This window comes from Carex rostrata, chromosome 17 (assembly GCF_964058835.1).
Source record: "Carex rostrata chromosome 17, lpCarRost1.2, whole genome shotgun sequence".
Classification (NCBI taxonomy): Eukaryota; Viridiplantae; Streptophyta; class Magnoliopsida; order Poales; family Cyperaceae; genus Carex; species Carex rostrata.
In genome coordinates this window covers 3,565,899-3,583,723 of record NC_135934.1, presented here as the reverse complement: position 1 = coordinate 3,583,723, position 17,825 = coordinate 3,565,899, and the positions used below count along the sequence as shown (strand labels likewise).

The 17,825-nt window shown below is 33.3% G+C and overlaps 3 protein-coding genes across 5 annotated transcripts; all 3 read right to left on the bottom strand.

Annotated features, from left to right (window-relative positions):
* Window positions 1-966: 966 nt before the first annotated feature.
* Window positions 967-2,243, bottom strand: LOC144568786 (BES1/BZR1 homolog protein 4-like). The gene is made up of 2 exons (XM_078319175.1): window positions 1,825-2,243; window positions 967-1,247 (listed from the first exon to the last, which is right to left on the bottom strand). Exons 1-2 carry the CDS (start codon window positions 2,206-2,208, stop codon window positions 1,149-1,151), a joined length of 483 nt encoding a protein of 160 aa, XP_078175301.1. The 5' UTR covers window positions 2,209-2,243; the 3' UTR covers window positions 967-1,148.
* Window positions 2,244-3,637: 1,394 nt separating this feature from the next.
* On the bottom strand, window positions 3,638-6,758 carry LOC144567988 (ras-related protein Rab7). Its single transcript, XM_078318200.1, has 7 exons — window positions 6,503-6,758; window positions 6,212-6,238; window positions 6,022-6,121; window positions 5,053-5,199; window positions 4,476-4,556; window positions 4,120-4,265; window positions 3,638-4,029 (listed from the first exon to the last, which is right to left on the bottom strand). The coding sequence occupies exons 1-7, from the start codon at window positions 6,553-6,555 to the stop codon at window positions 3,957-3,959; spliced, it is 627 nt and encodes a 208-aa protein (XP_078174326.1). The 5' UTR covers window positions 6,556-6,758; the 3' UTR covers window positions 3,638-3,956.
* Window positions 6,759-9,710: 2,952 nt separating this feature from the next.
* Window positions 9,711-15,224, bottom strand: LOC144567993 (F-box protein At4g00755-like). 3 transcript variants are annotated; one of them, XM_078318204.1, is made up of 6 exons: window positions 14,993-15,224; window positions 12,944-13,103; window positions 12,302-12,721; window positions 11,358-11,533; window positions 10,399-10,517; window positions 9,711-10,302 (listed from the first exon to the last, which is right to left on the bottom strand). In XM_078318204.1, exons 2-6 carry the CDS (start codon window positions 13,071-13,073, stop codon window positions 9,936-9,938), a joined length of 1,212 nt encoding a protein of 403 aa, XP_078174330.1. In that variant the 5' UTR covers window positions 13,074-13,103; window positions 14,993-15,224; the 3' UTR covers window positions 9,711-9,935. The 3 variants fall into 3 exon arrangements, with proteins under 3 accessions (XP_078174330.1, XP_078174331.1, XP_078174332.1); XM_078318205.1 differs by having other exon boundaries at window positions 15,003-15,224; XM_078318206.1 differs by lacking the exon at window positions 14,993-15,224 and adding an exon at window positions 14,842-14,866.
* Window positions 15,225-17,825: the final 2,601 nt, after the last annotated feature.

Here is a 17,825-nt window from a genome sequence, read left to right as displayed (position 1 = left end):
CTAGTTCTACTCTCTGCTATACTACCCGAAACTAAAAGATAATTTGAAAGGGATGCAATAAAAATAAAAATGAAACAAGAAAAGATAAGCCTGGCGCTGTTTTGCTGTTTATTGTTGTTCCTTTTTCTTCCTTTTGCTGAAGATTTCATGGCTAACTAAACGCAAATTGACACTATAATGCACCAACCTGTGGATCAAGCCGGTCTCAAATTCGGCTTGATCGACAGGTTTCAATCGAATTCGCTGCCATATCCATTATCATCAATTTTAAAGCTTTTCAAATCCAAGTTGAAAGCTCAAGTCTTCACATTGATAAAACCATTTTGATTTCTGTATCAATCCAAAAGGAAAAATTTCCAAGAGAAGTATGGTACCTAGCCATTGCGTCTTGCCTGTTCACTGGACTAACCTTCATATCATTTTGTTAGTTTTGCTTAGTTGCCATGCCAGAGTTGAACTGAGACTAACATTTTTACAAGCAGATAGTACCATAACTATGGTCGAAAAACCGACTAGATAACCGCACGCTATTATATACAAATGACCACTCAGTGCCACATAACAGTTCAACATTTAACAGTTCAACATTTGAACTGATAATTGTCGGAGGGCACCTTGCCCCTGACCTTCAAAAAAAAAACATTTGAACTGATAACGTACTGTCTTTTTGATATTTCGATGCCTGGTTTATTTGAATAATTTGTTTATTGCTCACCTATACAAGTATATACTGTCTTTTTATCACAATTTTATGAAGCTTTGCAACATCAAGTACAGTTTGCTTGATTTTTTTTTTTAATTTGTTAGTTGTCCCAGACCAGGCAAATATACTGTCATGTTGTTACATTTGATCTTTGTATTTTTCTAATTTCTAGTATATATATTAGAAGTAAACTATATGTAACATTACACAAGTGTTGTTAATATATATGTTATCTCTGTCTCCAGGAAACAAAGAACTGCTAACTTTAGTTTGCTTTGCAAACAAGCCTAATTTCTATTTTTTTTTTCTTTCTTTCTGATATCTTGAAAACTAAGCTCCTAACATTTAAGCTTAATTTTCTTCTATTTTTTATTTCTAGAAAACTAAGCTTAATTTTTTTTTTCTATTTTTTTATATGTAGCTAACTAAGCTTTCTAATATTAGGTTACATGTACTTGAATGAAAGTGTCAAGTTAGTTGACAACTCGTCTTCTTCGGTCTCAACTGGAGCCTCCATTGCACGTTGAAATGCTCTTGTGACACTCTGTAAATGAAAATCTTCATTAATAAATTAACCGTAGTAATTTAAATAGAATAGAAGGGTGAAAAGCAGTACAAATTACAACTGTCAAACATATAAAATAAAATAAAAAATTATCCTTAATTCCATATGAGAACTTCCAAAATATTTGGTCTTGTTTTTATTTCTTTTGTCAATTTACCACCTTAATCCAAAATTCATTGCTTAAGTTTGAAAATCTAATGTAATTTTTTAGATAAAATTCATTGTTAGAGTTTATGAGGAGAAACCTTGATGCAAGCACAACATATGTTAATACTATTCAATATGAGGAAGGCAAAACAATTTTAAAAACTGGTTGAGCTCATAATACAATTTCTAATTATTTTAACTATAAAATGCAAAGGTCTGGCTTTTAATTTTTTATTACCAAAGATGGTAAAACTTGATGAACAATGTGGGAACCTGAATAAAACAGTTTATTTACAAAAACTTGTACAATAAATCTTTTGAACTTATTTATACACTTCTCAATAACATCCTATAATGCGAAAGAATTTCATAAAAAAAAGATATAAATCCACTCAATTTATCTTCTTACTTTGCGATAAATGGTCCCGTCATCCTCGACATGCCACCCCGCTTCCTCGCATAAAGCCTTAAGAATGTCATTCTGATCGGCATTTCTTGGCAAGGCATAGTTGCCTTGTGCTCTCAGACCCGCAAATATTTTTCCGGCCACCATTCTTCGTCTCTGCTCCCTCTTTCTATTCTTTTCACGCTCCCATTCACTCGGTCTACGCAAAGATGTAACGAGCATTCCATCTTTCCCTCTCCTCCTTACTACCCAGGGACCTCTAGTTCCCTTGATGCAACCCCTCTTATTCAAGTCTACCTTACCCTCTTCCATCTCTCTTTTTACCTCTCTCAGAAACTGTTTTGTGTGAGATTTTTTGGATTTGGGAAAAGAGTATTTTGTGACCATATATAAGTGTTGTATGTGGAAAAAACAAAGTGTTTTTTTGGGGCGCCTGTAATTTGCATGAAGAATCAAGTGTACTATAGTACGTCCTTATTCTGTGGAAACACTTAGTACAGTGTCTTTACCAGGATTCCACCAGTTTTTATTCTCCAAATCATTTGGTGCTTTTAGCAGATATTATTCTACCTTAAAGTTTAGACTAATACAGAACACTAGTTCCCAAAAAAGCAAGCACACATTGCCCCTAAAATTGTTTTGCTTTGGAGAGGAGAGTACATTCATGAAAAACTCTCTGTTACTCGCACTATTCATTTTAGCCATATGCTCAATTGGAGAGAAATGCATGAATAGAATCTAGAAGCTTTTAAAAAGAGACCTCCAGTCTCCAGAAACATCACATGCGCTCTGTAGCAATTAATCGTACATCTTTTATATTGTAAGAGTGAGGTTATGAACTTGTGATAATATGTATATTATGGATTGAGTCATGCTATGGATTTATGAACCTATTTTCAATTTCAGTCGATCTGGAAACATGATACACATAAGAAAATGTATTTGGAGATCAAATTTTAATTTTTTTTTTTTTTTGAAATTCTTTTACTATCCAAAAGAATAGGTTAAAAATCACTGCATTTGAATGGTCCGGAATTTTCATTCCAAGTGATTATCTACCTATCTAAATATATATATATATAGAGAGAGAGAGATGGGCTATGGTGCATTGCAATGCATGAATCCCCTTATGCATTGCACTATAATCACGGATTTAAAGTCCAAACGACTGATCCGAACCGTTAGATGTTTAATCCATATAGAAATGTGCTTGGAGACCAAATTTTATATTTTTTGGAATTTTTTTACTATTTATTAAGCATTTTTGAAAATTGCTGTTTTGTTGTAAACAGTAAAAAACAGTAAAATTTTCTGGACCATCAGATCAGCGACTTTCAAAATTGCTTAATAAATAGTAAAAAAATTCCAAAAAATGTAAAATTTGGTCCCCAAGCACATATTAATATGAAGAACAAGATGAACGGTTCGGATTGGTCGTTTGGACTTTAAATCCATGATTTAGAGTGCAATGCATAAAAGAGTTCATGCATTGCAATGCACCATAGCCCATCTCTCTCTCTCTATATATATATATATATATATCTACATATTAAAACGTAAAATGTGGATATGAAGATTATATTTAACAGCTTAAATTAATTGACTGATTGAACTTTAAAAATGAAGATATGAATTCTTAACATAGGTCAATCCGTAATATACATATTACCATAGCCTCACTCTATTTTCTAATTCATTTAAGTCAACATTCTATATTTGCAATCAACTTGTGAGCTTGTTAAAGCTTTGCCAACAATAATATATCAGATTAAAGATTTGACAATATTATTTGTTTCTGTACCTGACAAAAGCAATAGACTGAGAACTGAAAAGTTTAATTAATTTCACCAAGACAAATACAAAAAGAAGGAAAGTTGGGTATTATTTAGACACAAGAAACTAGATTTGCATGTCAAAGCATGCACAAGTGAGTGCTCCTCACATAAAAGCAGAGCCACACATAGAAGCGGATAAAATTCAACAATTCAACGAATAACCAATTTTCCACACTTTGAATTTTGAAATATGGACTGGAACACAAATACCATGCAAATTTATACTATGTGACTACATAACAAATAAAGGAAAGTTAAGTCTCATAGATGATACAACATATTTTGTGTCCTTTCTTTTTTCTAGCATTCACAACCAGCTGCCGATCTCGCCTGCCTTCCACCACCAGCGACATCAATAGTGTCAGGCATATAACTACAACAACAAAATAAGACAATAAATAAACGGTGAATACATGCACAACAATGCCGCTATTTATGTTCAATAGAAATTAATAATACTCACATCTCTTCTTCAGGTTCATTCTTCAAGGCGTTCTTGGCTATACATTCAAAAGCTGCCTCAACATTAAATCCCTCCTTTGCTGATGTCTCGAAGTAAGGAATGTTACCCTTTGATGCACACCATGCCCTAGCTTTCTTCTCCGAAACCTAAAAATAGCAAAAAAACAATATAAAATAAATAAGGTAAGTTTTGTTTCTACAGTCCAAGAAGCATCATTAGTAGTAACATTTATGATCTTAGATTTGCCACTTTCTAATGTTCATTCAGGACATGCAAATAAAAACCACAATATCCAATTTGCAATTCCTTCAGAGAAAATTATAATTTGACTTAAAAAGAATAGTAGTAGAGCTCACCACACGGCTGTTTCCGCCATCAACGTCTATCTTGTTTCCCAATACAACAAATGGGAAGTTTTCAGGGTCTGATGGGCTGGCCTGAAATAATACAACAGAATCCTAGTTATACTCATTTATAGAAAAAAAAAAAAAAAAAAAAAAAAAAAAAAAAAAAAACAGAGAGAACAAAACAACATGCAAGCTGTACACCTATAACAAAGTGTCTTCTGTATTTAACTTAAAACTAACAGGATAAATTTTATAAGCCTTCCAAATTATTAACACAACTAGAGCTCCAACTGATTTAATAACAAATTTTGTGGCATAAAAAGCCTAATTGCACCATTTATAAAATCAAATTTAAACTGAAATCATCACACACATTCCCCCAAAAAAATGGCATGCTCCCCAGTTTGCCATTGATGAGCTAGATGATAAATGAAATTTCAGTGCTTTATAATTTGAGGTTCATTAAAGACAATATATTCTTTACCATATCAACTTTGCTTTCTTTTTTTTCTTTTTTTTGTAACAAAAAGCATGCAATAGACTTGAAATTGTATGGGACCTTAAGCTGAAAATTTAAGTTTTTTACCTGAATAAGGAATTCCTCCCGCCAGTTGTTAAGGTGATCAAAAGACTTCATAACATTGACATCATATACAAGCACACAACAATCTGCACCTCTATAAAAGGCCACACCAAGGCTCTGAAATCTCTCTTGTCCTGCTGTGTCCCATATCTGTAGTATTATTGGGTTCAAAGAGGAGAAGCGTAAGTTAAATGGTGATCACACGAGTGATGTGTGAATTACAATGTATGCAGCTAGATACATCCATAAATACATATATGTTACTAGTTTAACTTGATGTACTTGAATCGGCTTCAATTGTAATATTTGTATGTACCCATATCCACCAACCGTGGGGCTAAGCCCATATGTTTGTTATCAGTTAGTAATGCAAATGGATCGAGAAGGTAAGAGTAAAATGGAGAGAAGGTTTGCTCTATTATCTTCTCAAATAGAATAAAACCTTGTTTGATTCTGTATGAAAACCCATCCAGAATGAAATTAAGCTGTTCTTGTAAACATGAGCTTTTGCAATGAAACTTCACCTGGAAACTCTACTAATAAAGTAAAAATATAGAAACTAACAGTCTGGATTTGCCCTTAAACCATGACACTCAGTTCAATGAAGCCCCTGAATGTTTGTTCAATTAACCAAAAAGCTATTCCAACTTCATGCAATCAGATCCTTGAAACTTATTTTTTGGCTCAATTAATTAATTGGGTCTTCTGTGAATTAATAATAACTTTTAAATGTCAAATAAGGTTTCTAGTGTCATCTGGTCCAAACGAATACATTATGCACAGATGAGTATCAAAAACTAAAAAACATCTCATATTAGCCAGTGCCAAAAACTTAAGGGTTAATTGAACAAGGAAAAAGTCCAGGGCATAACTGAACCAAGTACAATACTCGGGAAACTGGTCAAACAAAATATATACATGCCGAACTGAAAATAAGGGCACTAATTGGAGGCTTAGAAGATGCAATTGAACCTGCAATGTGAAAAGTCTGTCATCTATCTGGACCTCCTTGGTCAAGAAATCAGCACCAATTGTTGCTTTGTACTGATTGCTGAACTTCTTGTTCACATATCTAAATCATGCAAAAAAATATTTTGTAAAGATCTAAGTGCTTTTGATTAAGTACAAACGAAATAATTTGGAGACAGAGATTTGTGCTTACTGATTCATCAGAGATGTCTTCCCAACCCTGAAATTACCATTTCAAAGAAAAAAAAAAACAGAGAGAGAATCAGAAAAGGTGATAAAGTTATTTGCTTCCAATAATGTGTAATTGTAAGAGTGTCTATTCCTCTGAAATTAACAAAATTTTAGGAGCAAAACCGCAATTTCGTTTATCTATAAAAATTACAAAAATCCACTTTCTCATAACATCAATATTTTTCTGAGCTAGAATAAAACATTCCCCATAAATACAATCAAACAAAAAGAAATCAGATCGAATTTGACTAACCCGCTGTCGCCAAGGATGATGACTTTGAGGAGCATACGCCTTCTCGACGCCATTTTAGTTCCCAACCCTAGATCGATTCAAAGAATACAAGAGCGCGAATTCAAATCGACTCGAATTGGGTTCCAATCGAGGGTTAGAAGATCTAGGGTTAGGACAACAAATCCCAAATCGAGGGAACAAAAGAGGATATTCGAGAGAAGTGGAAATAAATAGAAGTCGACAGATGTATTATTAGTAATTTATTTCATTTTATTTTAATTTTTTTCACAAGAAACGGAAATTTTAATAGTCCATATTCTCTGAGGTAACAGATTATTTCTATTTATATTAGGACCGTTCGATTAGAATTGGGGAAAATCTGACCTGTGCTGGAATGCACGGGAAACTTTAATAATCGTGCGGATTCTAATCGGACGGTCTATATTTAAAAATATTTATTCTGTTACATAAGGTGATATGAATTCAAATGTTAGGCTGGACGATTGGATTTAAATTCCCTTTTCCTTCGACTTATCACCATTCAATCTAATACTGGAGACACTGCTTTGAATTTCCATATAACATATTTTAGTAAAACGGACATCTCCAATAGATTAAACTGGAGATTAGATGGTATATGTGTATCTCGTGTTTGACTGGATGGTCCAGAGTCCAGACTCAGTCCCGACTCCCGACCGCCAGCCTTGGATTCCACTGATCAATGATCAGCTGAAAATGAAATAAAGACTAGTTTACAAAGAAACCAAACAATCTCTGAACTGATCCAGTTACCGTACATAAAATTTGTTAAGTAATTCATGACGACTTTTTTTCATTTTTTAGCATTTACAAAAAAACAAAAAAAAAAAAATCAAAGTTGTATCTGACAAATTTTTTTAGGAAGCGTTAGAGAGAATCACACACATATATATACGAGGATAACGATTCCTCCGAAAACATTTTCTATAACAGGCCTGCCGACATTTTTATTTTTACTCCATTAAAAAATTATTTTAATAATAATAACCAAAGTTTAGCAACAATTTTAAAAATATCCCACCGTGGAAATTTTCTACAGGCTGGAATTTTAATTTCCATTTTTTTTTTATAAAACAGAAATTTGTTTCTATTTTTTATTTTTTGTATTGAAATATTAGAAATGTTGGATATATTTCTTTGAAAATAGATGGAATACAATATAATTTCATTTATTAGAAAGACTGTAAAAAATAATCCGGATCAATATTTTTCAGGTCGGATTTTTCGCGGTTGTAAGAAAAATTAATATATTTATGTATGTGTTATTGGAAAAAAAATAAAAAATGCTTAGATTATGAGTTATTGATCCCGGTTCAAAAGTCACTTCTATGTAATCTAGAAAATATTGTGATCCTTCTAGGACATTTAATTTATGAATAGTGGTATCTATTTTGAGAATTCTTTTTGAATAATAATTATTAAATAACTTAAAGTTTTTTATTTTTTTGAAAAATAGATACAACTTTCCATAAATTAAATATCTTAGAAGGATCACAATATTTTCTATATTACATAGAAGTGACTTTTGAACCGGGATCAATAACTCAGAATCTAAGCATTTTTTATTTTTTTTCCAATAACACATACAGAAATATATTAATTTTTCTTACAACCGCAAAAAATCCGACCTGAAAATATTGATCCGGGTTATTTGTTACAGTCTTTCTAATAAATCAAATTATATTGTATTCCATCTATTTTCAAAGAAATATATCCAACATTTCTAATATTTCAATACAAAAAATAAAAACAAATTTCTGTTTTATAAAAAAAAAAATGGGAATTAAAATTCCAGCCCGTGAAAAATTTCCACGGGTGGGGTATTTTTAAAATTGTTGCTAAATTTTGGTTATTATTATTAAAATAATTTTTTAATGGGGTAAAAATAAAAATGTCGGACAGGCCTGTATACATTTAAAAAATTGATATTGTTTTGTTCATTTTTGCATTATAAATAGTATTTTTTTTTTATGAGGAGTGTTCAAATGCCTCCATTTTTTGTGCCTCCATCATCCCTCTACTTTTAAAAACTTTAATAACTCAAAATTCAAATCTTAAAATTCAAAATAAAACCGTTGGATATGAACTACATCATATTATCTATACACGTGTAAAAAACTATATCATTTCAACTTTGTTTTGGTTGTCATCTTGAGCTTGTAAAAATGTATACTAATGTGGATAATTTATAGACATTGATTTTTTTAACTTATTGATTCACATAAAAGCAAAATTAAAATGTAATAATTTTTTATGGGCACATAGAGAAAATAACATAGATCACATCCAACTGTTTTATTTTGACATTTAAGTTTTAAATTTTGAGTTATTTAAGTTTTAAAAAATGGAGGCATGATAGAGGCACAAAAAATAGAGGCATTTAAACCCTCCTCTTTTTTTTATTGTTGTATTTAGCATCATATATATTTTTATTGAGTAATGAGTAATGAGCAAATGGCATCTGACATTTTGTATCACAAATGAATTTGCGATATTTGAGAAGGTAAATTAAGTGAATAATGTTGAATACATAACTGGATAACTTGCCTTAAAATTGTTCGATTAAATAAATGCAACAGCATATCAAAGATTGATTAATTAGAAAAACACTCCTACATGAACTTAACTAAAAAGTGCTCTCTGAAGAAGCCTTTTTTTTTACTTGTACAGAGACGCTTCATGGAAAAATGTTCATACTAAGATTCGAAATTTCGCCATATACAGGTTACATCTTTAATTGTTTATTTTTGTAAATGTTAAAAAAAATATATCGGGTTCATGTACGGACGGTTGGAGAAAATTCATACTGAAAAAACGTTGATACTTTGAAGTGACCGTTATAATCACTTCATTTGATATTTTGATTTACTATCGTCGAAACCAAAACGTTGATACTTGCATGTTTTTAATTTAGTTGGTTAGTAATTTGGCATATCATTTTGGCTCCAACATAGGCACAATTATGCATGTTTTGGCTAATTTTATGTTCGATTGCAATGAGAATACTATTCTTGAGAACAAGCTATTCGGTGTTTGGTTAGATTAGAATAGCTAGATAGAGAATCAAACTTGTTTGTCTTTTAGAATAAGTTATTCTCACAAAAAAGTTAGAACAAACTATTCTAATAAGACAAATATCAATTTTACGATTCTTACTATTCTAACATTGCAACCAAACATAACTTAGTACATGAAAAAAAAATATATATTATAAACTATGTATATATAAAAGTTTAAATTCTGAAATATGCGTAACAGCAGCTAACTCTCTAATCTACACAACACAGAATCCTTCTCTTCTGTTACAAGACAAAGCCAAAAACAAGAAAATATGAAAAGGATTAAAAAAAAAAAAGGAAAAAACAAGACACAATACTACACCCCATTCATAAAAAACTTTGGGCAGCAGATTTATTTATGCATCAGCCTCTTCCTCGGGGACATCAAGCAAATCAACATCATAATCGCCATCATCGCCATCATCGCCATCATCACCAACGCCATCTCCATCATCATCATCATCATCATCTTCCTCCACGTTAAGAATCTGCACGGGCACACCACCAAAAAGGGTATTGAACAGTGTATTGGGTAGGAACCTGTCAGCTAAAGTCTGCCAACGGGGCCGCTCATTGTCATTTGAAGAAAAGCCTTCTGACAATTCGGCTGTTGCAGATCTCGTGCCAGCTTGAGGGCAGTATCTGAGAATAGTGTGGTTCGCTGATGTGGCAACATCTAGGACGGGGGAGACTTGGCAGCCTATCACTTGTACATGACAGACACTTCAAAGTAGAGATTAGAAAAAAGTTAGGAGAAAATTCAAAGAGAATGGATTGGAAAGAAATTTGAAGTTTTGAAGGGGAAAATTAGAAACTCACCAGATGTAGTATAGACCATCCATTTCCTGTTTCTGAACTCGGTCAAGCAGTTCAATCTTTAGGATGCCGCCTATGCATAGAATGGGGCGAGGTAATTTGAATGCTTGCAAACTACTTGCCTGGTTAGGGAGAAAAAATATATATATATATTGTGGCATTAGCAAACTAGACCTATTGGGAACTAATTTCTCAAGTATCCAAGTCAGGCAGATGCCTATGGAAGCTTGGTTCAATCCCTGTTAGATGATGCAGTGCAAAAAAAATTATATCCTAATGTCAGGCCTGTCATCTGTAAATTCATATTATCTAAGGTAACAGAATATTTCAGTTTAGATCCGGACTGTCCGATCAGAATCCGCACAAGTATTGAAGGGACCCCGTGCATTCCATCTTGGGACGGATAGGCCCGGATTCTGATCGGATGGTCCGAATCTAAACAGATATGTTTGGTTACCTCAGAGGATATGGATTCGTCATCTGTGTAGTATATAATTAGATACAGTACATATTGAGATGATAATTACAGAGCTAAAAAAAATCAATGCCATAAACCTGGAGCGGCAACGGTACTGTACATAATTATATACATATGTTGGTCGATACTAAGCAATACCCTATGAGATGATGCAGTGCTAAAAAAAATTATATCTTACTGTCAGGCCTGTCATATGTGTAGTACATAATTAAATACAGTACATAATGCGATGATAATTATAGAGCTTAAAAAAATCAATGCCATATGCCTGGAGCAGCAACGGTACTATACATAATTTAATAAATATGTTGGTCCGTACTTTTTTTTTTTGAAAGAAGTGGCTTAGCCACCGATTTTCATATAACAGAAAATCATACCGTTGGTCCGTACTAAATACCAGTATATCCATATAACTGGTTTGCTACAAGATAGATGACAGCATGAGTTACTACATATGTTCCAAAATATCTAATAGTATTCCCACCTGAGACATGGGATACTCGGGAGAAGTGTAGGTCCAAACATAATTTTCATCTCTAGTTAATAGGATTTCTTCCTCTCCAGTAATAAGGTCTAGTTCTGACAAGTCGAGCTTCGAGTAACCCATTCGAAATCTAACACGCTTTGCAGAATAAATCGGATGGCCATTCTGGAAGAAGGCTGCATTTAAAAAGATAAAAAAAATGCTATCAAATAATTGAGCATGCCTCAATACAACCCACAATCCACCTGTAGTTGATTCCCAAATCATTGGTACCAGATTTTGGTAGCAGCTCCAAAATGATCAATTAAAGCGTGCACCATAAACCCAATTAATCAACTAATATGCCACTAAATCTCAACCCAATTTGCTTTGATGAACCATTTAACGCTCAAATGTGCAGTACTGGATTTCATCACTGATTCTCCCAATTTATTAATTAAGAAAAATTTGTGTTGGTCAATTCAACACAACCAAGCCTCAAGCTATGCTACAGTTGTGCAAGGCCCAATGTAACCATGTTAACCACAATTATCTATTAAATTTGCAATGACAATATTGTGTGGATGTATTAGGTGCAAATTGTAATAACTTGTTTAATTATGTTTAATAAAATGGGAGGTATACTCCTCTGATGGTTATGCCAAAGGAGAGGTGTGCTTTTTTCCCTTGTTTGATAAAAATAATAATAATTGGCAATTACAACTCAAATCACTAGTATTGCAATCCTTAATTCCATGCAGTAAATAACAACCAACTAAATCGCATGTTTGGGATTGACAATTTGACTCAAAAATAATCCCCAATCAACCCTGGGGACCACCTAAAGTAAGAACTGCAAAATGTTACTTGTAACCACTTGACCCAATCTTTCTCTGTGACTGTCCAATTAGACCTGAAAAAACAAGTACCCAAGAAATATTGTATGTAGAAAAAAAAAATTAAACCTTTGAAAGGTTGAATCCTTATCTCACTGACAGTGTACAAACCCGATCTGAGCTGATAAACCAAACTCTCTTGCACATTTGGATCCCTTTGACCACCACTTGACCAATAAGAGTATCTCATTTCAACTCTTTCATTTGGTACAAGTGTGTTTTCTATGCTCTCCTCTGGGAAATTATCAGTACTAGATGCGCCAATGCATGATAGTACACAGGCCTTGTCAGAATTTTGTGTAAAAAGACAATGAGCAAAGTATGTGTAGACTAGGTGTGCTCTCTTTAGAATCTGTTCTGAGGAGGTGCTTGAGCTGGCCTCTTGAAGAGGTCTTAAGGTGGATCTATCCAGTAATTCAATGTCGGTGAAATTTGTGATTTCAGGGCAGAGTTTCATGCACAGTCTCTTGCCAAATTCATTTGAAATAACTACAAAGTATTTCAAGAAGCACATTAAGTATTAGTAAGTGGAAGTGTTAATAAAGAAAAAAAAAACACAATACACAGCTGGTACAATATGAATATCTGAGACTGCTTTAGTTCAGCCGAAAAAAAATAAAAAAAAAGTAAAACTTAATACCAGTACTGCTGCAGATATGGGGTCTTCTATTAATTATTTTTAAAAAAGAAGAAGAAAGATTGCTTTAATACCAAATTTGCCCCAAGATTTAGAGACAGCAGCGGCCCGCGCCACATCAGCAGGGCTGTTGAGGTAATTGATAACAGTAGCTGACGCATCCAGTCCTAGCCATTCTAACGGATCCCATCTGCCATCCTCCATTTCCAACTGAAATTAATTCCTTATCTGCACCTGAAAAGAAATCAAACAATTGACGAGAAATGAATATTTTTTCATCTGTCTCTACAACGACTTACTAATTAACCAACTAAGCTTTGTCTGGAAATAGTGTGAAACCCTCAACTAAGCCAGTCCCTCCATCAAAATATAAAGTAACTACAGACGGATGGCACTTATTTGCGTCTATCGTTTGGACATTTTTCTTTTTATGAAATAGCAGAGATTAATTACACATATTAAAATTTACCATATCCAAGAAAACTGAAGTTAAAGCAAGAGTCAAGCAAAACAGCTACAACAAAAGATCAACAACACATTGATTTACACAAATAATTTGATAAAAATGACTGTCATAAATAATGAGAATAAATACTCAAAAAGTTCACAAGTCTCAGCGTTTATGTACCAACCCCCACTCAAATAGTAAAATATCCTCCTCAATTATAAAGATTAACCCAGAAAGTAAGAACCCAACATCCTATAGAACACTCATTATGTTATTAATTAACATTGTAATTTTCTCTCATCAGAACTGCCTAGATACATAATAGAAGTTAAAATGGTGGGTTCCTTCACAAAATTTCTCTACAAGGCTTTACAAAGTAGGGTCAGAGAAGAAATTACAGCCAGAAGTTTTAAGGCCTAAAAGTTGTACCCACTTGACATGGTGATGTTTGCAACCCCCTATTTTATACACAAATTAGATGAAGTAATACAACAACATTCCTGAATTTCTCTATTACTTATTACTCAACAAAAATCTCGTTACTATCCATACCACACAACCAGAGGCCTTTGATTGTAGCATTGTGATCAATGATATCATAATCAAACTAGACACTGGTCCGATAAAATTTCGAGTTAACTATTTATTGGTCAACCAGTTAATTGCTGAATTTTTAAAATCGAATTTATAAATACAACAACAACCAATCCTTTAGTCCCAAACTAAAATCGAATTTATAATAGAAAATTTCTAATACAAATATAAAAAAGATCAAGTCTTGACTAAACTATTAATTATAAGTGTACAAGCTATAAAATATAACACAATAGGTTAAAATATAGTTGCTACTTGACGCACTGGAAAACAGAAACACACAATTTAGACTTGAGCATTTCAACAAACATCTTGAGTGAAATAAGTTATAAAATAAGAACAAATCAATTATGAGTTTGTCAACTTCCAAATTCCAAGTATATAGAACAATAAAGAACAATATTCATGTGCTGAAGAACGATGGACAGAGAAAAAAGGCAACCTATTGCACCAATTGCATAGTTCTCTTGCCTGAATTGTAAAACTAGATTGATTTTCAATTTTTTGGTGAAAGAGAAGAGAATGTCCAATTGATTTTAATTGTCTACACATGACACCAATAAATCAATCAGAGGGGCTCATACAAAAGGTACAGGAAATGTTATCTATGGTACAGGATATGTTACTAATCTTGCAGAATTCTAAGCACGGTAAAGTAGCATGCTGCAAAATGTTTAACTAATAAAGGCTAAGAAAAACTTTTGGTTTTTTTTCCCTAAAAATACTCAGAATAATTTTACACAGAAACAGGTATCATACACAGCTGAGCATCCCTAATCCAAGCATTTGCTGGCTATCCAATTTGTTCATTTGGCTTAAATCAGAAAAGAAAGAAAGATTTATTATGCATGAGCGGTGCAGTGAGACCCCTAGAGGCAATGCCAGATAACAAACAAGGGTATAAGATCAAATTACCGCACTGAAATTTACAAAATTACCTTGTAAATTCGGATAATCTGGTGTAATCTTTTCACTAATTCACCTCAAAATTGTTATCACTGACACACTAAGAATTATTTCTACCACCGTCACCGCCGAGGGAAACAGCAAGCACAAAAAAGGGAGAAAACGAAGAGAATACCTAGACTTACGAAGAGGAGAAGGGGAATAAAATCACGGCGAGGCGGTGCAATCAAAAGGCGACAAATCCTGCACGGTCGGAGAAGGATCGAGACTCGCCGCGGACAGCTATGAATTGGAGATTTAGACGAGATAAGCGGCGTCGACTGCCGACAAGCTTCGACGAAAGCAATCTCCCTTTTGTGTTTCTATCTCCTTTTATTCTTCTTTTGCGTACCCTGGGAGGACAGGAGAGAAAGCGCTCCTAGCCTCCTACTATACGAGGAATTCGTATCCTCTGAGATATCTCAAACTTTGCGTGACTTTATGGAATATCCCAACCGTTTAAATACGTTCTGCACGAATCTCAAGGCACACATAATACTGACCCTACATCACCTCCGAATAAACACCGGCCACGTTGGTCACGCAAAAGTTGAGATATCTCAGAGGATACGCACACCTAAACGAGTCCGCATGGTCTGCGTTACGTCAAAAGAGTATCTTTTGAGTTAACGCATCTTGACCGTCTGATATTAAGCGGATTCAATCCAGTCACAGCCTATAATTTAAAAAGTTCTTTAATATTAGTGTGGATCTAATCTGCACGGATATTAAAGCAAATCGGACGATCGAAATACATTAACTCAAAAATGAATTTTTGAGTTAATGCAGAGGATACTGGACGAGCTCTACAAAATGGGCCGAGACCACGAGTGCGTATCCTCTGAGATATCTCAACTTTTGCATGACCGACGTGTCCGGTCCCTATTCGGGGGTGATGTGAGGGGTCATCATTATGTGTGCTTTGAGATTCGTGCATAATGTATTTAAACGGTTGGGAGTTTCCATAAAGTCACGCAAAGTTTGAGATATCTCAGAGGATACGAATTCCCGAGACCACTATTCAATTAAACAAAGTTATAATTTCAGATAATGACCCCACTTGAACAAATTATGGTTCAGAAATCAAGAACAATACATGTAGAGGTGAAAACGGATCGGATATATTCAACAGAATTCGTATTTGAAAATTTAATACTGATATGAGTAGAACTAGGGTGTTCTTAAGCTCACCAAAGTATTTTGTGAACTTAATTCTAAAACCCATCAAATCGGTTTCATATTTTACATTAGTAATTTGAGTGAAGAGAAGCAGAGGTCTTCCATTATAGCGTTGCGATCAATGATATCAAAACTAAACAAAACATTAATTCAGTAAAATTTTAAGTTTTTTTTTTTTTGAAATAAGTAATGCCACTGATTTTCATTAAAATAAAAACCCAAAGAAAATACATTTTTTAACTGATGCCACCAATCTAGTACCAGCAACATACCTAAAAACATAGTTAATCAGGTAATACAAAACAAAACAAAACAAAGAGCAACAGTAAGGACTACCCTGAATACAAAACATTCATAACCAAGTAGAAACATAGTGCAATTACAACCCTATAATTATAAAAACACCAAAACAGTTAAAACTTCAATTAAGCCCCTATAAAATTTAAATTCTCCGAGTGCATCAGCTGAAGGTTATCTTCACCAACCGTATGTCTCCCGCCTCCATTCATAAGGATTGTATCTTGTATATCCTCCATAAAAATTGCTATAGTGAAACTGACAAATTTAATGAAATAAAACTAAAGAACACAGCGCTCCCATGAACTCCCTTCCCTTCCAATTTTATTTATTATCATATTTTTTGTATTACAGAATTAATTGATTTAGAGTTGCATATGCTCTTTATATCATAGAGCAATACAGCTATTACATCTCCAAGTAAGGAAATAATATTTCTTACTAATGGAAACAATCTAACAATCTAATATTGATTTACTACTCTCTAGTACTATGCCGAAATATACAGAAAATTTATTTTCTTATCAGCAAGATCTAATTTGACGATTCCTTCATGAGTCATGATCTAATCCTTCATGGATCATGAGCAATATAATTTGACGAGTACTTCATGAATCATGATCTAATCTTTCATGGGTCATGACACTTTCTTTCTTTGACACGGTGCTTCTTTTACAGAAACCTATCAGATCCTTCACGTTACAAGGCAAAATTAACTTAACTTGAGAAGTAAGATCAATCTTTGTTGTGATGCTTAAAAATAAGTAAGAGAGATAATTTTTGAACCTAAAGCTTGTATATTCGAAATTCTGTCATCCTTAAATTCAATCCTATTCCTGCCAGCCAAATAGATCATAAAAAGGTAAAATTTCAAGTTAACGGTTTAGTCGAATCTGTGCAAAAACTAGTTAACTGCTGATCTTTTAAAATCTAATTTATATATAAATACAATCTTTCTAATCCAAATATAAAAAAGACCAAATCTTGACTAAACTATTAATTAAGTGTACAAGCTGTAAAACATAACATAATAGGTTTAAATATATTTGCTACTTGATGCACTGGAAAACAGAAACACACAATTTCGACTTTGAGCATTTCAACAAACAACTTGAGTGAATTAAGTTATACAATAAGAACAAGTCATCTATTCCAAATTCCAAGAATTACACACAACAATAAAGAATAATACTCATGTGCTGAAGAGAACGATGGACCGAGGAAAAGGCAATCCAACCTATTGGACCAATTCCATAATTCTCTCGCCCGAATTGTAAAACTATATTGATTTAAATTTTTTTTTTTTTGTTAAGAAAATTGAAAGAAAGCTACCAGATATCAGTGAACCAAGCAGGTAGTGGACCTGCTTCGGATCTGTTTTTTTATCGGATATTTAATAAGTATCCCAATTCGAAAACAAATAAATTTGATAATTTGTAAACGGAACGGATATTCGGTTCTGTCTGGAACGGAACGGAGCGGATAATATCGAT